At 30.3% G+C, this 21,054-nt stretch overlaps 1 protein-coding gene across 2 annotated transcripts; it reads right to left on the bottom strand.

Moving 5' to 3' along the window:
* Positions 1-5,082: 5,082 nt before the first annotated feature.
* On the bottom strand, positions 5,083-14,147 carry PARP2 (poly(ADP-ribose) polymerase). 2 transcript variants are annotated; one of them, XM_039040706.2, is made up of 18 exons: positions 13,917-14,147; positions 13,528-13,819; positions 13,009-13,130; positions 12,798-12,879; positions 11,599-11,834; positions 10,700-10,826; positions 10,458-10,513; positions 9,296-9,369; positions 9,091-9,137; positions 8,956-9,005; positions 8,621-8,683; positions 7,977-8,057; positions 7,727-7,837; positions 7,556-7,631; positions 7,300-7,442; positions 6,517-6,590; positions 5,657-5,762; positions 5,083-5,520 (listed from the first exon to the last, which is right to left on the bottom strand). In XM_039040706.2, exons 1-18 carry the CDS (start codon positions 13,998-14,000, stop codon positions 5,428-5,430), a joined length of 1,917 nt encoding a protein of 638 aa, XP_038896634.1. In that variant the 5' UTR covers positions 14,001-14,147; the 3' UTR covers positions 5,083-5,427. The 2 variants fall into 2 exon arrangements, with proteins under 2 accessions (XP_038896634.1, XP_038896635.1); XM_039040707.2 differs by having other exon boundaries at positions 5,662-5,762; positions 13,917-14,118.
* Between the last annotated feature and the right edge of the window lie 6,907 nt (positions 14,148-21,054).

Genomic DNA, 21,054 nt, shown 5'->3' with positions numbered 1-21,054 from the left:
TTTTTACAATAATTTTCATCTTTATTAAAAAAATATTTAAAATTTTCAAACTTCTCTTTTAAAAGGTAAAAATTATATCAAAGAAAAAATGAGTAAACTTTCCTTTTAGACTATGAATATATTTGGAATACATTAAAAATAAATTATTTTTGAAGAAATTGAAGTGTTTAGCAACCGTTCAAAACAACTTTTCAAACGTACTTTAATAGATTTTTATCAAAAGTGATTAAATAAAAACGAATTTTTTGAAAAACATATTTTTCTCAAATCAATCTAACCGAGTTGGGTAACTAATTACCTACATGCAGAAACAACAATATTCCCAAGAAGCCATGGAAGTGTTGGGAGAGAAGGAAATGAAAAGGGTGAGGAAGCCATGTTGGAGAAGGGGAGCACGTGCAAAGGGTTAAGAAATGGGTGAGTTTGCACGTGCCCTGCTTCTCCAACAAGAATTTTCTCACCCACTTGATATAAGAATTAAAAAAAAAAAAAAAAAAAAAAATTGAAACTTTGAAATATGAGAGTTGAAGAAGAAGAAGAAGAAGAGTTGGGTTATTTATAACATAATTAGGCTGTGTTTTTGGAGAGAGAAAAGTGAGAGAGGAAAAATATCTATTTTGGCAATGGCATGGTATGCCATACCCCCCTAATTATTATGCCCTATTTATTTTATTGTATTGTGCAACATATTCAAATTCACACCAAACAACCCACTTCCTTCATTAAAATACTCACCAACCCAATTTCTTACTAATTATCAATGTTTAAAATCTCAATGTTAATAGAAATATTGAAGGAAATTTCAAATAAAAATATCAATAAAATGTCGATTTCGATAGATATTTCTGAAAATTTCTAAAAACAAAAAATTTAAATTAGTAAATAAACATTTTATGATTTTCAAACAAGTTAACTTATTTATATTAGAGATATTTTTCTACGGTATAATGGAAATATTGATTCATCCCTCATGTCAATGTAAACTCATGGAAGCATGAAAATATCATTGGAAATTTAATACTGTGCTATTATGTTCCTCAAAATCATTCACATAAAGAAGGGTTATGTTCCTTTTGGTCTTTTTAATTCAACTTGAACGTTTTTCGTTATTGAGATTTGATTTTCGTTTTTATTTGATTTTTGAGATTTTAAAACTAATACGTGTGGTCTCGAAGTTTGAATTTAGTTTCTAGTGCATAGTCTTTAAGATTTGAAATTGGTTTGTTTATGGTCATTGAGAGTAAAGTTCTTAGTTAAAATAGTTGGTGTAATATAGTGCTAGTTTCTAGTTAGTGTGTGTATGTATATATATGTGAAGAAATCAATTTTAAACTTGGTGGACCAATTAAAAGTTAAAGTTAAATCTCAACCAAACATGCCACTTTTGAAAACACAGAAAATCAAATAGAAACTACATTTAAATCTTAATGGCAAAAAGTGTAAGTTTAAAAATTCATAGACCAATCAAAAGCTAAGTTTAAATTTCATGACCATAAGTATATACAACTCACATTGTTTTATTTGGAATTGATTTTTTTTTACCCTCTTTTGGGTTATGAAAAATAGGTAAACCTTAATGAATGAGATGTCAATTACCATCTCAAGAATGATTCTCACTTTTGCAATTGAGAAATTCGAGAAAATAAAAAAATAGTAGAGATGACCAACTTAGAAAAAAATGTTAAACAAATATCTTTTAAGATAGTACACTTTATAAATAGAAAAATCTAAACAAATATCAACTTGATTAGGGTAATGACGAGGAGAATTAGTAGATTAATTAGTGTATTTTAGTTGATAATTTAGATTAATGGTTGTTTAATAAGTTCTTTCATATTTTCAAGTAAAATTATAAGTAGTCATTTTAAATTGTAATAGGAAGCTTTTGATTATTATTTGAACATAAAACTTCTGATCTTAGAGAGAGTTATTACACTTAGAGATGAAGAAGATTATTGGATCACTCTCTGAAAGTTCACTCCAATTGTTATCTACGATGTCCATATTTCTTTTTAAGTTCAATAATTAAGATGGATTCAAATTATCGACCTTACAAAAGAGGTAACTTAATACTTTTTTAGTTGAACTATGTTCATATCAAAGTATATAGGTAAATATATAGGGCTAAACTATCATTTTATTTTTTATCAGATTTGTTCAATTTTAGTCTATATACTTTTAAATGTCTAATTTTAGTTTTTGTACTTTCAATAAATCTTAAATTTAGTCTCTCAAAGTTATATTTTATCGAAATTGGCTAAATAATAATAATAATTTTCATGCAATGAAATACAAATATGAGAATATATTTCCAAATTTTATAGTAAAAATGCTAATAAATAATATTTTTCTTTGAAAAACTCAAATACAAACTATTATAATAGTCGAAACTAAATTTAAGATTTATTAAAAATACAAGAACTAAAATTAGATATTTGAAAGAATATGAACTAAAATTAAACAAACTGATATTTTTAAACTCTATATGTATGTGATTTATTTTTTTCAATTTTGTATTATAATGAAAATAGATTATGATATTTTTTTTTATCACACCTACTGGAATAAATGCCAGCCTTTGGATCCATCAAGTAGATTCTGATCAGCCATGGTTCACCATGTCAGAGTCCCCACTCTCCTTCATGAAGAGAAAAATTGAAGTGAAAAAATGGAGTGAAAGTTGTAAAAAAAAGAAAAAGAAAAGGGATATTGAATTGAAGAATCGACAATAATAATTATATGTTGAGGAAAGATTGTACTGTTTTTAGGGTTTGCGTGTTTGGTTTCATGGATTTTGAGTATGGAGGAAGTTTTTGTGAATTATTATTACTATCATCCTCGTGTGAACATCGATCCATGTATTCTTTTGAAAAAAAAATTCAAATGCGTGAAACGCCATTAGGTAATATATTATTTTCTTTCATAAAATACCATACTATTATCAATAATTTAGGCAGTTTAGTTTATTTTGATTGATTCCAACAGTTTAATGTTTAAAATCATAACTTTAGAAAGAATAGACACTTTTTCAAACGAATAGATTACAAATTTGATCCTTATGATTTTAAAAGTCAGAATTTAGTCCATATGATTTAATAAAATCTCATAAATAGCCTCTCTATAGTACGATAAAGACTAAATTCTAACCTTTTTTTTTTTAACTATATGGAGTAAATTTACAATTTTAACATTTTTTTAAACAAATGGCAAAATTTACAAGTATTTATTGTAATTTATCATACATACACACACATATATATATATATATTGTGAGAGAGAGGATAGATTGAGAGTGAGGTCAGCATGGAATCTAGAGGGAGACTTTTGAAAGACAAGCGTGTTGAGGTTTACAATTGTAAGAGAAATAAATGGTTTCTGGTTTCTTTGCAAACAAACAAAACAACCATTGTTTTTTGTTTTTTGTTTTTTTGTTTTTTACAAGCAAAGTTTCATGAAGATGTTTGACTATTTATAGAGAGGAATCAAGAAGAACAGCAACAAAACAAACAAATAAATAAATAAACAAACAAATAAATAAAAGGTTGTACCTGTCGGGTTTGAAATCTTGGTCCCTACCATTGATTATATCTTTTTCCCTGATCTCCAACATCATCACTCTACAAAATTCTTGGCTTTACTTGTTGCCCATTCACACATCATCTCTCTCTCTCTCTCTCTCTCTCGTTTTTGTTTTTTTGTTTTTTGTTTTTAATAACAAATACAGAAATTATAATGGAAATTGAAAATGTAAGAAACTAGGAATGATAGTTGGTTCGATTTTGTCGATTTTGAGATCTAGTTGGCTCGGTTTTATCGATTTTGAGATCAATCAAGAACCAATCGAAACCAATCGATTTTTTAAAAAATGAATCTAAACCAATTTCTAATAATAATAAAAAAAATCAATTGATTGGTTTTTATTTGGTTTGTTGGTACATTATTGATTTGGTTCCCAACTTTTGACATTTTCTTTTTTTCTTCCAAATTTTAATTTTTATTTCCAACATTTTTTAATTGGTTTTTTCTGTAAATTTAAAATTAAAATTGGGTTCTTTTTTTGAAAAATTGAAATGGAACATTTTTTTTCTGGCACTTGCTAAATAAAAAACATAAACACTCCATAATAATTATATACATGCACCATAATAATTAAAACACAAAAAGGGACCTAACGTTAGAATTTATTTTTAAGGATATATATACCCTCGGTCAATTTGATTTTGATCGGTTTTTTCAATTAAAATCCAATACCTTTTTGGTTTTTTTTAAATACAAACCAATATGTCTAATTTTTTTTACAAAAAAATCAAATCAAACTAGTGGATTGGGTTTGGACTAGTTTGGTTTTCTTACTTTTTATTTTTTTTTATTTTTTATTGTACTCCTATAAGGAACTAAACAAAAGGACATTTTGCAATTTTGTTATCCAGACCATCAATTTATTGATTAGGCAAATTATAAAAATTGATACTTTTTTGAAATGTTCCAATTCAAGCAAGTACATCTTGTCTTTGAGCAAAGTCCATATTTTGGCATATAAATTAATAGCATATACATGTACATCACTAATAAAGCTTGCCTTTTGACCTAAATATTAACGTTAACATAAAATAAACTCATAAATCAACTGTAACCATTCTTTGTAAATTCCAAAAAAGATTATACAAGTAGCAAAAAGGGGGAAAAGCAAATAATGCTCTTTCCTTGGTTGAGATAACGAACAGCTTTTTATCAACACAACTTTGCATTAATAACCTTACAATCACGTCATATCAAGATCGTCAATATAAGCATTTTATCTACATATGAAACATTTCTATTAATAAATCAACATAAGCATATTTGATCTTGAGATTGAAGATTCAACCCTAACCCTCACATTTGTTGTATTAAAAAAAATATTTCAATTGTATCTAAATTTAAAATCATTTTGTTTAAGGACATTTAGATTGATCAAATATTGAGATAATAAAGTAAACAAATCTAAGTTTGTATGACTTTTTTTTTTTTTTTTTTTTTTTTTTTTTTGACATTGGTGGGATAAAGAATCGAATCTTTAACTTCAAAATTGATAATACATGCTTGATGCCAATTGAGCTATGCTCGTCACCTGATATTTAGTTTATGAATATGTGGATGGTACATTTCAATGCTTCGTAACGTGCTCACTGAACATTTATGAATATGTGGATGGTACATTTCAATGCTTCGTAACGTGCTCACTGAGCATTTTTTTTTTCTCCTAGCATTTTCCTATCCGCAACTTTTACAAAGGAGAGAAAAAAAAAAAAGAAGGGATCATTTTTTCTTTTACAATATTACATCACAGAGATTAATTTTTTTGCTTCCCTACTCACCATAAGATAGAAATACTGACCAAAGAGTGGGGCAGTTGCATATAGAAATGGACAATGCTTGTGCTGCCAGTCAGTATTTAAAATGGAAATTCACTTGAAGAAGATAGCGCATCTTAATTTGATCCACATTATATACTATATACTCATTATACAACAAGGCACCCTGAGACAAGAATCAGAGAACTGTTTAGACGATTGTTTGCTGATAATCAATTAATGATGTGAAACATACAAGAAATTGATTTTGGTGCAAAACATGGAGAACTGATCTGTGAATTACTGAAAAGAGAAACCCATACCTTACCACGCTGATTTTGTTTTGGTTTTCCCAAGGGAACGACCACGCCATCGTCAAGCATCACAGCTTCGGAGTGGTTCGGTTCTGTTTGTCCAACTCCTTTTGTGCTGCGATGTGGCCATGAGTTTAGTTTCTCTAAGACCTCAGTCATAAGAATAGGTGGTGCTCTTTTGATGGCGTTTTCATTTCTTGTTTCTTGTTTCTAATTTTTGAGAAACATAAGCGTTTGATAGCATTTGATAACAGTTCCTGTTTCTTGTCCCTCGTTTTTCACAAACATTTTCAAAATTGTGTAGAAATTTTAGAAACAATAAAATCAACTCTCTCATTTCTGTTTCAGTTTACACCAAAACATAAACAAAAGTATCACCTTTTCTTCTGTTACTTTCAAAATGCATAATGATAAAACTAAAAGTAAAATTGCTTACGTACATTTTTTACATTTTTAATTTAAACTTTTAGAGAACAAGAAATAAGAAAGGACTATCAAACATTTTTTTGTCAATAAAAAAGAGAACAAAAAACAAAAAAACTGTAAGCAAGGGTATTTTTGCTTTTCTTTATTAAAAAATGAGGAAACAAAAAAAAAGGATGGAAACATTATCAAACACAATGTTGTTTTTCTTTATTAAGAAAATGAACAAACAAGAAAGAAAAAAATGGAAACGTTATCAAATGGGCCTAAATTATATGAGCCATTATGAACTTTACAATTTCTTAGATTTGTTTAAGGGGATGATCATAAATGAACTTCTAGTGAAGTAATTTTCATGAGAGAAAATATCATGATTTGGTGAAATGGAAGGCAAATCAGTTATTATGCCAAGCTCAATGAGCTTGAAAAAAGACAAGGCAACAAACCTCAGCTTGCCCTTGGGCAACTTGTCAGCATTGTAGTTTGCATCTAAAAGTTCAACCATGTCACCGAGCGCAACCTAGAGATTTCACAGCAAAACAATTTTAGCACGTTCAATCATCACAGTGAAAGGCAAGCATAATATTCTTCACAGTACTGATAAATAATAAATAAAATTAACACAGCTGCCTACACTAGTATAGCTCAATTGGCATAAGTTTGTACTATTGATTTCAGGGTTACTAGTTTGATTCCCACATATGGTAAAAAAAAACTACTCCTACTCGAATCACATTTCCAAAGCCAACATTTCAAGCGGCATATGAGCTGAGTCTCTTTGGAGCTGATACCAACTTCCAAATAGGCATAAAAAGAAAATATGATATCTTAAAGCCAGGAGCTGAAATAGATTACAGGCTAATATGATGCACAAACTCGACCTTTCATATGTTTCATGCATACCAACGACGCAAACACCCTAAAAAAAGAAATCGGGTTAATTAGTTTTTGATGAGTAAATAGAAGAGGCAGTTGAATTTTTCCATGAAACCTCAAAGGTAGTTGCAGCAGCAGGTGCTTGCAGGTACATTGTTGTTAGCAAAAGCTCGATGGGGAATTTAGAGAGAGTTAAGGAACAAATGTCTGGAGACAGTAATTCTCACTAATAAGTCACAAATTCTCAAGTTCCTAATTCCTATGCCACAGTATTCAGGGAGTTCAAATTCATTAACCAGAAGTAGTAGTAATAATAATAATAATGCAGCCTCTGTAGTAAGATGAAGAACAACCTCACATAAAAGCAGAACGCCAGTGTTGGCGGCTTTAGATGCATAACAATAATTTGCACTTTTTGAGAACATGTCAGCAAAGTAGACCCCCTTCCCAAACATATATCCTGTTACAGGTGCTTCAGGTGGAGCTATACGTAAACCTGGTACAATATCGATTTGGATAGACCATTCTGAGTTAGACTGAGCAAATATAGATAGAAGTTAAGTAATCGCATAAGATCGTGCAAAAAAGAGTGGAACTCAAGAATGAAACCTTGGGACAGAATGCCAGTCCAATTTGTAAGCCGAGAACCATGCCATAAGAGCTTCCTGTTCTTTGTATTAGAAAACTATTCAGAGTGTAAAAGAGAATAATTAATAAATAGGATGAGACTTTTATTAATACAGGAAAGTAAATGATACACCACAGATAAATGCCAAGCACCTTCTTGAAACGGTCATCTTCTCCTTTTCTTGATACCCTAAATATTTGAACAATCTCAACGGTATAATTTGAATGTGTTTTTGCATGTGTATTCTGTGCATACTTGGAAACCTGAAAACAAAATAAAAGAAATACAGAAACTAAAGGCTTATTTTTCTGCCAGCGCAAATAGAGATGAACCCAAGAGGAATGCTATTATTAATCCATCCAAAATTAAAAGACTACAAGCAAATTGAAATACAATCATTACCATAGAGAATTCATCAGAAACAACGTCAACTGGTAACAGTTCACACTGAAGGCGTTGGTAATGAGAATACAAAGGGTCTTCCTGTAATAATGACAGATAAGACAAATAAACACAACCTAGCTATAGAAGAAGCAAGCTATATCTAGAATGATAAAAACAGATTATCAGGACGTTACATAAAATGCAGGAAGTTGGCAATTTCAAAAGGTCAAGAATTCTAAATTATTAGTTTATGTTCACAAGAAACAAAAAGAAAATTATTAGATAAGAATGTGCATCATTGAAATAGCAGCACAAAAGATTTAGAATGCCAAAATTATTTGTGCTTCACCACACAAGTGAAGAGGAGACTGGAGAAAATAAAAAACATGAGCTAAATAAAAAAATAAAATAGTAAAAATAATTTTTTTTAAAAAAAACAAGAAACTTTTAGAAAATTATTTCAGCTAGATATTGAAAAATATAAGAAATAAGCTCGACTCAGTTATCCTTGTAGTTCAGCTGACTTGGATATTAACTAAGGAAAGGAAAGGAATCAGCATTTGCTTCATTCTTTAAATGTGGTACGAAAATTCACAAAAAAAAAAAAAAAATTTAAAAAATCATTGCTATGTTGAAAGAAAACGAGTACCCAACAGTAATACCTCCATAGTATTAACATCCTCCAACAATTTTGTAGCTAGCTCAATTTCACCCAATGCCTCAACCTTCAAGTCAGTATGTAACAAAGTCAGTGAGAACCATACATGAACGAGGTGAGAAACATGAGATTGTGCATCATGACAAAACATGAAATTATCATTACAATTCAAGCTCACGCTGCAGTGGTGATCAATTACCAGCTAAATATTTAAATGCTTCTTTCAATATAATTTCTTATTTTGCTAATTATTTAATCATATCATTTCGGGAATATCTAGATAGTGGAAAGCTGAGAGTCACGACAGATACTTCAATGAAAAAGTGAAAACAACAGTACCATTTCCAACTTGCTTTTCAATTTTTGAGGAGTGTCAATTACAAATTCACCTGCCATAAAAAAACATCAGAGTGGTTCAGTTATCAATTCAGATTAAGGCAATACGTGATTGTGAGAAGGAGGGAGAGGACTCACGCATCTTCTTAAATCCAAAGTCATGCGGAATTACAGTGTAAAATTCCCTGCCAGAAACATTTGCGATACCGTTTAATCCAGAAGTCAAAACTGAATTAAAGAAATCAATGTTCGTAAATTGAAGAAATGTTGTATTCTTTGAGGTTTTGAGAATATTGAACATGCGTATATGAGAAACATCAGTGTATCTCACGTGAAAACTCACCCACTTAGTTGCTCAAGTAGATTCCTGTTTGACAGACCAATCACATCAGCAATCCTCTTCAAGACCTCATAACCCTAAATATGTAAAGACACAGCATATAAATTTAAAAGTTCAAGTTCAACTTTCAGAAATAAAAAAGACGGGAAGCCATATCCCATATTGAAATGAAGGCAGTGCATGTACGATTAAAGAAAAACACGTCTGAGTTATTGAGAGTAAAATACTGGCCGGCTAAGACAACCATATATGATTTGACCTTGGAACATTCTAGTTGTGCCACCAAAAGTATAAACAGAAATTGAAAAACTAAGCAGAAAATGCTATCCAAATCCTAAACCAAGAATCCATGATAAGGATGAGAAACTATGAAACCAGTATATTCATTATATCTATGTGGTTGAAGATCCCACAATGAGATAAGAAGACCTCACAATCTTTAAAAGATACTTAGGTAACTCCTCTAATTGTCAATTGGTTTTGAGATGAAACCTCATATTTATCTAATATAGTATCAGACTCTATGAAGCCGAAATGGATATTCAATCTAATAAATATTGAGATCCGACCCAATATTATGAGAAAACATGTTAAGGATCTCACATTTGAAAAATGGGGAGACCTCACAATCTTTGAAAGATACATGAGTTACTCCTCTCATCGTCAGTTGGTTATGAGATGGGCACCCGTGTTTAATAATATTAAACGTATTTGAGTAAGGACCAAATACTCATTTTCAAAATTTGAAGCACCTTCGTCCGGGTGAAATCCTAAGTAGTTCCATGATAATTAATCCATCAAATGCAGGGATACAACTTTATTATATATGTATATAAAAAGAAATCCCAAACATGCATAGTTCTAATTGATATCTTAGTATGTTATATAAAATACATTCCCTTCGTAAAATAAATGTAACTTAAGGTTGTCCAGAAACTTAGAATATCAAGAGTTTCTTTTGCTTGTCATTGTAAGTGCAAGTATATTTTCAATCTGAAGTTATGAGCACAAAAATGTTAGCAACTTAATGCGAATAAGTTTGACATTCAAATTCCAGCAGACTTCCAGTTCCCACAATATAGAAAAATGCGCTACATATCTGACAAACTCAAGAACCCTGTTGAAGCATAAGCAAATAAGAAATTTCAACAGATCATGTACTTACCTTTAAAACTGTAGATTTGCTCAGCTTTCCAAGGGGCAACTTTTCAGCATTGTACCCTACAAAATACAATTTCCATTTTAGAAGTTTGAAAATTTCTCTTCAGGTGGTTGTACACAAATGAAGCCATTCAAAAGAACCCTTAAAATGGATAGCTTAATGAAGCATTATTTTTTCTGTTTCATATTTAATAAACCTGGTACCTGAGAAGGGAAAAAGATGGGAGTATTAAATGGTCAACTGACCTATTTCCATCATATGTTGCTTCATCATACTAATGTTGCAAATGAGAGAGAGAAACTTTGCAATGCATGGATCAAGTTGAGTTTCACGAGGTTGAATCTCTGAGGTAGATCCACGTTTCTCACTGACCTAAAGTCAACAATGGAGTCATAAGAAACATAATATGAAGTTTATTTCCAGTTTCCATTTGGGTACAGAGGTTACTCTTTCCTATAGAAATTGGCCCTCAGCGGGATGTGGAATTCTCATCTCAATGAGGACAAGTTGAGACAATGACAATTCTTTCCTATAATTCAATTTTGGGAACAATGATGGGTTGACATCAACCCTTCTCCAGTTCTCTAAAGTAAAAAAATGGAAATAATTACAATTGCATTTCAATTAAAATATCTTAATCTATATTTTTTTGTTATGTAAAGGCTTTTATACGTTAAATACCAAAAATTTGATTAATTAAGTCAGACCAAAGGTTCTACTTCTAATCATTTGAGAAAATCCATAAGGAGAATTTTCTCCCGCATGGGATCACCAACCACCACTTTGATTACTTCTAAGTAGTGAATTTAAAAAATGATGGAGAACAATTGTTTCAATCTCCTATTCTTTCTCCATTTCGTTGACACTTCCCACTTTTGGAAGAGCAAAAAGGTAAGCATGAAAAGAGAGATGAAGCCAGCAGTGTTCTTATATGTACAGAAAGGTCATCGCCAATGCAGGGACCCTCGGAAGGAAGGGATGCTGGCTTCATCTCTCTTTTATTTTAATTCCAATGTTCCTACATACTTGTCAGAATAGCTTCATTTGCAATAAGCTGAGGAAAGCATATCATGTCATACCAAATTAAACTACGTGTCCATGGGATTCTCAATGAAAAACAAAATTTGGAATCGAGACCACTTACTGATAATTCTTTTTCATTTTCACTGTAGTCCATCTCCAACCAGGTATAACTCTTTGGGTGACAAATAAACTCTTTTCTGTTAGACCAATTATTCTTGGTTTTAGCAAAGAATTTTTGTTCAAACTCCCATATTGCACTTTTAAGTGATGTGTAAGGACCTTGTATATTGTCTTGTCCCTTCACACCAACTCTTCCCCACCTGGTATAAACCATGTAAGTACCACCACCATCAGATTCTGCAGAGGATGGAAATTCCAGCATTTAATGTATCATATACAAAAAGATGAAATTCCAAGATTAAACAAAAAAAGCCTCCATTAAAAGTGTCATATCTTCTACAACTATAAAATATAAAGTTTAAATAATTTTTAAGAGTTAAGCTTAATGCCTTATCTACTTTCGCTCCAGGAAAAAACGCAAGCTACATCTCTGCATTAGAAAATTTAAAAATTCTACACCAAAGCACCAGTACAACACTCCTTTGTTTGTGATCGACTGCATGAATTTTGCTTGAACAATTCAGCCACTCATACCCCTAACTCATAACCATTTTCTCAGAGGGCATATTAGTGGAATGGTATGCAGAAGCAAAACCAGCAAAGCACTTTTTTATTATTTTTTTATTTAGTTTTTTTATATATAGTACAATCCTAGAAAGCAAGGAAAATGACAGAGACATGTCATAACACGTCAGATAGCACAAGTATTTACTAAATGATTAAGGAAAGAAACATTTAGAGTACAAAAATATTTATTCGTCCAAATATTTGAAATAAATTAATATTTTTCATTCCAGTTTTCAATTTTGAAAATAATTATAAAAAGGGCACCTAAATATTTTCAAATGGTATATCATCTTATAAGGAAAATCCAAAAGGACCAAACCTACTATGAGCTCCAAGAAAGGTGTCCCATGTTAACCATCATTTCCCACGCCCTCATCTCCTATTTCTATAACTTTTCATTGTTTTTTATGATAATATTTCAATTGACAATTTTTATGATCATTATTAGTTGTTCATCCAAGTGGTCCAGCATTTTCAATTCTAATTTTCAAATATTTTTGTTCAAAGTCGACCCAAGGTTAAATATATCAGGAGACTGTCAGAGGTCATCCTCAGACTTCAGACACACCACATTTACTGTTAAATCAAAATTGACTCAAATAAACGCTGTTCATAGGAAGGATAGAAGTTTACCAAGTGCTTGAATCACATAAAACTTGTTATTGTTGTTTCCTACATTAGTCTGATTCAACATGGCATCGTAGATTTCATCACCCTGCAAATTGATAGCCGCTGCTTATGCTTAGAAAACAATACAATGTGTCAAAAGGTATGACTTAAGTTCTGACATCAACTTACCGATTAATCAGAGCTATGCATTTCTACTAAAACTATTGGAACTTACCACTTGCAGAACATGGTACTGTGTCTTGATTTGATCAGGAAGCCACTGATCCAGCACTGCTGAACCCTTTTTGGTCGCCGTAACAATTTTCTCCTTCTTGCCAACATTCCCATCCTTGCATGCTGTGAACAAAGCAAGGAAAATCAAATTTCCCCTAAACGAATGATGATAGATATTGACTGCTGTTTCTAAAAGATTGCTCTATTAGGAACATCTTCCTTTTACCACTTTCAACTCTCTATTATCGACACTTCTAATACATTTACAACTAGACTCATAAATTAAAATTTCTATGTCTTGACGATCGAAATCTTCTTCCAAGTTCAACTTACTAAATTAGGTTGTAACCACAATTTTCGAAGCATTTTCTTCTAACGGAATTGCATACTTCGGTTCGCTAACTAATCTAGAAACTCCAGCAGACATTAAGAAGGAACCAAATGCAATTGACTCTCGACAATATAGAGAAAGAAAAAGAAAAAGAAAAAAACACTCCAGTCAATATATAACTCGACATACCGTCAGTTTCATCTTCCGCTTCTTCCTCTTTATCATTCTCACAATCATCACAAATCCTCTTCAGCAACTCCTTCTTTGAACCAGTAGAAGCAATGCCACGACGAACCGCCTCATCTCGCAGTTGCTGTACTTTCATTTCTCGTAACTTCTCGACATCTCTAATTAAGTCACTTCCATTCAAATTTCCAGCATCTTCCGAGTCTCTCCCCCTCTTTTTCCCATCAACTGCAACAGCATCTTTACCATTCAACAAATTTTCCTCTTCACGAATGGCGGATTCCAGGCGACGAACCTGTATAAACAAAAACAAACAGGAAACAACGTGGTCAGAGAAGCTGGAGGAGAATGCGATTCAAACGAAAAAGAGAGTAAAGATTAGGATTGAAAACCAGAACAGGCTTAGTTCCGGAAGTATCAAGACCACGTTGAGAGAGTTGAGTCCGAAGTTCATCCACTTTGAGCTTGTTCGCCATTTTCGAAGGGAGGAGCTCTGAGTCTGACCGTTTGGCGAGAAGAGTTTTTATAGTAAACGCCCTCGAAGTGACATTTGAAGAAAATCCATGGACACTTGAGATGGAGCTTTTTCCAATTCTACACCGAACTTTATTCGACTTTTGCGAGAAGACAATTTTGCCCTAGCCTTTCTTCGACTTAAATTATTATTATTATTATTATTATTTTGGAGATAATTACGGTGAAATTATTTTATAGCTTTTATTGCAAGCTATATAATAAGTTTGCTCACATTGCATTTATTTCATATTTTTGTTTTAAAAAATTATCACTTTAGGTTAGTGGATTTGTAGTCAATCTGAATTCAACTCAACTTAATAGATTAAGCATAAGTTATTATTATTCATTTTGAAGAGTGATAGTTATTGCACCAAGTCACGACTAAAAGAATGTATATTAAACTTATAAAAATGTGGCGTTGAATTATTTATCTAACCTTATTACTATGTCAAAGTTCAAGAGTATTTCTATGATTTAGCCTCAATTTTATAGCTAAACTAAGTATATAACATTATAGCATTTTGGTAAGCATTTTTCTTGTCAATGTTTAATATTTCTATTCCGGAACACTACAACATTGAGTTTTCCCTTTTTTTTAGAGAGAGAAGTCGAGGAAAAGAAAAATATTTGTGCATCTTTAGTTGCACCCTTCAATTTGTCTTGTCTATCTAATTATTCAACTATAGTTTGTCACATGACATTTTTTTCTTTTTTTCTTTTTAAATTTTAAAATAAAATACATAATTATTATTATTTTTTGTTGTTGTTGAATGAACAGTATAAAAATAGACATGACCAAAAAAAGGCTTTTTTAGGGCAACAATGAGAATCAAATTTTTTATTTCTAAGAAGAAAGATCATGTCAATTACCGTTGAACCAAACTCATTTTGCCAAAAAAAAATATAATAAAAGTCTTGAGAAAAGTATTTATAAGAAAAAAGAAATTAAAGAGTGATATACCATGCCTTATATTTGTTAGAAAGATATAAATAGGTAAATATTAGAGAGATTAATTGAGAATATATTTAGTAGTAAAATAGAGAAATTTGAGAGAGTGAATATATTTAGTAGTAAAATAGAGAAATTTGAGAGAGTGAATATATTTAGTAGTAAAATAGAGAAATTTGAGAGAGAATATATTTCGTGATGAAGTGAGTTGAATGAGGGATATTTTTGTCCGTGTAAATTTGAGATGGTTATTTTGCTAATTTTAAGAATCGAGGTTCATTTTTCCAAATTCTAGGATGAAGAAGAGTCCTTGAGAAGCTTTGAAGAAGAATTCCAATTTTTTAATGGGGAATTTAAAGATGGGGTATGGAACGCCGTCGTTTAAGGAAAAAGTCAAGGACACGAGCATTTCAATTTTCAAAGAGTGCGGAACACGATTTTCCTGGCTCACTTGTAAGTTGTGACGATGAAAGCATGTTCGAATGGACGAAGTGACCATTTTGACCTTTTTTACTATCAGTTTTGTAGGGGCATTTGGGGTAGTGAATTAGTTATTATAGTCTTAGGTTATTATAGTGAGTTATGATAGTTTGTATTTGGGGTATAGACTATTTTAGTTTGGGTTATAATAGTATATGTTTGAGGTGTAAACTATTTTAATTTGAGAATGAAATAATAAACACTATAACAAGTAATAAAAAAAATGATGAATGTAAAATAATGAAAATTGTAGTAAATAATAAATACTGTAGCAAATGAGGATTTTGAAATAGTGTTGACTGTAGCTAGTTGGAGGTTTTGAAATAGTTTTTACTATAGTAAAAGGTGAAAAAAATTTCTCCAATTCAAAAGTAACTTCATTTTTTAAATCTACTTTCCCTAACCTTTTTCCATTTTTTTCGGTCTTTAAGTGGAGGGATCCACCATATGAAAATGTCATTTTGTCCCTCAATAAATGGTCATTCAATTATTTTGAATATGAAATCGTTCAACTTACCTAACTCACATATCTTAAATTAGAAACTTCAATATTCAGTTTTACATTTTGTTTTCAAGATATAGATGCTTTAAGTGAGGATCCCAACTTCAGAGGAATAATCATTTTCAAAGGGTTCCAAGTTCATAGAAAAAATTTCTTTCTTGTTCGAGAGTTCCAAAAGAGATAGATATGTTGAAAAGTAGTATTTTATTTTAACTTTTTTAATGTTGAAAAGTAGTCGTTTGTTTCATAAATTTGAGTTTGTAAGTAAGTTTTTATGTCTTGTGAATTAACTTCACAAGACAAAACTTAAAACATTACGAGACGAACGACAGAAAATGAACTCAACTTTAAAAGACAAAAGATTGACTTTTGTCTCTCGTAAACTTGAATTCATTTATGTCTTTTGTCTTGTGAAAGTAACTTCACAAGACGCAACAATGGAAAGTTTGTAAATTAGCTCGAAAGCTCTTTGTTATTTGTCTCATAATGTTGTAAATTTGTATTGTAAAGAAGTTACTTCATGAGACAAAAGACATAAATGAGCTCAACTTACGATATAAAAGTCAATCTTTTGTCTCGAATTTATAACTTTACGAGACAAACAACAGACTATCTCGTTTGTCTCGTAATGTTGTAAGTTTGTCTTGTGAAGTTACTTCGCGAGACAAAAGATTTACTTACGAACTCAACTTTACGAGACAAACGACTACTTTTCAACATAAAATAATAATAATAATAAAAAAAATTATTTTTTAACATACCTGCCTCTTTTGGAACTCTAAAAAAGGAAATAATTTGTTCCTGTGAACTTAGGACCCTCTGAAGGGGATTATTCCTCTGGGACCCTCATGTAAAACATTTATATCTTGAAAACAAAATGTGAAACTGAAGATTGAAGTTTCTAATTTAAGATATGCGAGTTAGGTAAGTTGGGTGATTTCACGTTCAATATAATTGAATGACCATTTATTAAGGGGCAAAATGATAATCCCTTCACTTAAAGACTAAAAAGATTGAAAAAAAAATGTTAAAAAAAAAAAATTTAAAAATGAGGTTACTTTTGAATTAGAAAAAACTGTTTAGGTCAAAATTAGCAATTTTCCATGATAACGTTTGAAATATTTATAAAAGTTAAAAATCACTCTAGTCCCTAAATTTTTGTAAAACTAACAATTTAATCTATGAATTTTGGTTTGTAACGATTTAGTCTTTGAACTTTCAATTTTGTAACAATTTAGTCTCTGAACTTTACTACATAACAATCCAATCATTGTACTTTGCAATTTGTAACAGTTTAGTTCCTATTGTAGAAATTAGTGTTAAGATTTAATGAAATTTATTGCATCAATAAACCAAGAAACTAATAAGAGACTCAAATTTTTTTATAAAATACAAAGTCTACATCATAAAATAATAAAAATTGACATCTAGTTTTGATAAATTTGTTTATGTTAGGGACTAAATTGTTATAAATTTAAAAATACAGTGACTAACTTGTTACAACATTAAAAGTATATGGACTAAATCATTACAAACCAAAGTTATGGTCTAAATTATTAGTTTTGCGAAAGTTTAGGAATCAAAAGTTTTTTTTTTTTTTTAATTTTTATGAAATAAAAGGTTGTATTTTATTTTTAAGTTCAATTATAAATTTAACTCATAAAATTTGATGCTTATGTCTACCTAAATCCAAATAAAATGTGTCTAATAAGTTATTAAATTTTTAATTTTTAATTTTAAGTTAGTGTCACATGATAAAATTCAATTTTATTTCTAGTAGATGGTTTATTTCTTTTTCTTTTTAAAAAAATAAAAAAAAATTTGAACATGTCAAAGACCATTAGGTAAAAAAAAATTAAAAGTAAGTTTTATGACCTATAAGATAATTATAAAATTTTCTCTCAACAATCTACTTATAATATTTGCATATTCTTCTAACTTCACTCTTTATATTTCATTTATTTTTATCACAGTAATTTATTAATCTAATAGATAATGGCAAAATATCAACCATTAAAAATCATTTTGACGAAAAATAAATTAAAAAGGAAGTAAATATTTATTATAGAAATATGACAAATTTTAAGGTCAAATTATAATTTTAGTTTTTGAATTTGGAAGTCTGTCTTCTCGATTCCTAAATTTTTAAATTTGTCTAATAAGTTTATGGAGTTTTATTTTGTGTTTAATACATCTTCATATTTTTAATTTTTCTCTAGTAATTTCTATTTATTTATTTTTTCAAAAAAGAAGTAACTGTTATCAAATATAAATAAACTTTTAAACTTTAATTATATTTAATAGATTTATGAATAGTAAAAAATTTAAAAGTCTAAAAACTAAATTTATAATTTTGAAAGTTGTAACAGTACAAATTCAAATCAAAGCTTTATGGATTGCATTAGTAACTCTAACCATAGTAACATAACCTGCTTTAAATGAAAGTGCTTACTTTAGAATGTATCGATAAAATGGACTATTTTAGCGTATTGGTTAAGAGTCGAGTGGGCCAACGCGTTACGTCAATAGGCTTATTTTTGGGTCGACGTTGTGATAGTTGTGTGTGAACTCTTGGCCCAATAGAAAAGCATATATATATATATATATATATATATATATATATTTGGGATTTTAACGTAAAACATCTTCTTTACGTCATATATTTGAAAAAATGTCTTTAAATTTGATTTTTTTTCAAAGAAATTTTTCTAATATTATTTCTGGACAATTTTACTATTTTTTATTATTTTATTTTTGAATTATATATATATTTCCCTATTTACAAAATTTTCTCAATATTGAAAATAGAAACTGCATTTATTATGGAGAGAGAAAATGCATTTAATAAAATTTTATTTTCTATTTTCGTTAGTTTCACATATTGTTTTTTTTTTTTTTTTTTATTTATGGTTATTTAAAGTATACCTCATAACATTTTGTTAGGTATTTAAAAATATTCTAACAAATATATGAAATATATTACAATATATAAATTAGAGATTAATTCAATTATGGACATAAATCATCGTATAATATAGTGTATGAAATATACCACGATATATAAATCGCATACGTTGGGTTTTATGTCCTAAAATTGCTATTTGTAAAATGATAAATATTTTCTATAATCAATAAACTTATTATTGATTTTATAAATTATATATATGAAAGTATAAATCCAATAAACTAAGACTCATGACTATTACATGAGTACTTGAATTTTATGTGGGGACATAAGAGTGGATCAGGTTCGAGTAAATAGTCAAAATGATCTAGTACATGAATAAGGTTGGGTACCTTATTCTGGTAACACTATTGGATGCGACCTACTTTGTCGTTGTTACAAAGAGTTGTAAAGTACTACATATGATGTGATCCTGATTCTATGTGTTTTGACATGAGGAGTGGGGGCGTCCTATGCAATGAGTTTGCATAAGATCAGACCAAGAAATAAATTACTCTTACTTTTTAACATTGTTTACTGAATAAGACTAACTATTTCATTTAAATGACCTAGGTGATTCGATCTTAACCCTGAGCTAACTATGAACTCCTGTTTATTGGAGATTATACTTAGATTTGCATAGGTGAGGGTTGGCTCAACAACGCCGACTCAATAAGTCTCCCATTTCAGGGGTAAGACCTAATAGATAGCTGGGGATATAGGGTGCAAGACGGAGTTCGCACCTACCCGATTTAGGGATAGAAGAAAGGTTATTCTCTCAAGTACTGAATCAAGGTCTTGAACAAGGGGCCCCACCCTTTCACTAGGCTGATAGAGTTTGATTTAGTGATTGGATCACAAACCAGTTGTTCAATAGAGAATCAGTAGGAACTTGAGAAATAAGACGTAATCTCGGGAGTAAAACAAATGTTTGACCCAGTTATTATTACGAACAACCTGTGAATGGTCAACTTACTAATTATGGTTAAATCACGTGGACATAATATATCTAGGGAGTGCAACTATGGGCTTTAGTGGAATGATCCATTAGTTAATGAATAGGAGTTAACTCGGTCGAATGAGTTTAGGCAATTAATCTCGGATCGTTGGAGCCCATGATCTGTAGGTCCGTGAGGTCCCCCTACTAGCTTGTAATTGGATTAGCTCTAGAGTAGTGTGATAAGTTAATCTGAAACGTTCAAATTAGAATTAAGAAAATAGTAATTATATAAGATATAATTACTTGTTTAATTTGAGAATTAAATGAAATAGGAGTATTTATATTTAAATATGTTTTAAATATATAAAGATGGATATGTGTAAAAATTGATTTAATATTTGATATTAAATTAATTAAGTTTTATTTTAAAAATTAATTTATGAAATTAATTTTATAAAATTACATTTTTCAGTTCTAAAATCAATGGATTTTAAATATCAAGTTTTGATTTTGAGATAAATTGGAAAATTGGAAAAAACCATGCACAAATAGAATATTGAGATATTCCATTATCCATCTTCTTCATGCTCCCACAATACCCATTTCTTTTTCTTCATTAACTCCAAGCATGAGCTGCAGCTCATGAAGCTCTCTTCCTTGCATGATGATCTGCAATATATTGAAGAGATTGGAGTGAATTTGAGGCATGCAATCAAGAGAATTTTAATTGAAAATTCATGGTGAAAAAAGTGCTCTTCAACAAGATTGCCGTTGTGAGCAATTATCCATAATCCCTTGATTCAAGCTTGTTTTGAGTCCCACAACTCAATCTAAAGTACCAAGAGAATAGTGAGAAAGATCTTGAGGTTGTTTGCAACAAGATTCAGGGAAGATTGCAGCTGGAGATCGAGCTTTGAAGAAGTTCTACAAAGGTATGTCATGAAACTCACTTGTTTATGCAAAAGCATACTTTATATTTTGCCAAAATTAATGAATTAGAGTGCTTAATGATCTTTGTTGCTTCCGCTGTTGCTGATACAATCTTACTATTAATCGTGTACCTATGGAAGCTAGACGATGCATTGATATTCTATACGATAGTACTACGCGATCATTTAGCTTTGCGTGGGAACTAAACGATGCGTTGGAGGTGCTATACGATGGCACTACACGATCGTCTAGCTGCGGTGCACGTTAAG

The sequence above is a fragment of the Benincasa hispida genome, chromosome 9 (genome assembly GCF_027475165.1).
Source record: "Benincasa hispida cultivar pf3 chromosome 9, pf3_genome.v1.1, whole genome shotgun sequence".
Lineage (NCBI taxonomy): Eukaryota > Viridiplantae > Streptophyta > Magnoliopsida > Cucurbitales > Cucurbitaceae > Benincasa > Benincasa hispida.
Note: the sequence above shows the minus strand (reverse complement) of the source record. Positions and strands in the feature narration are given on the sequence as shown.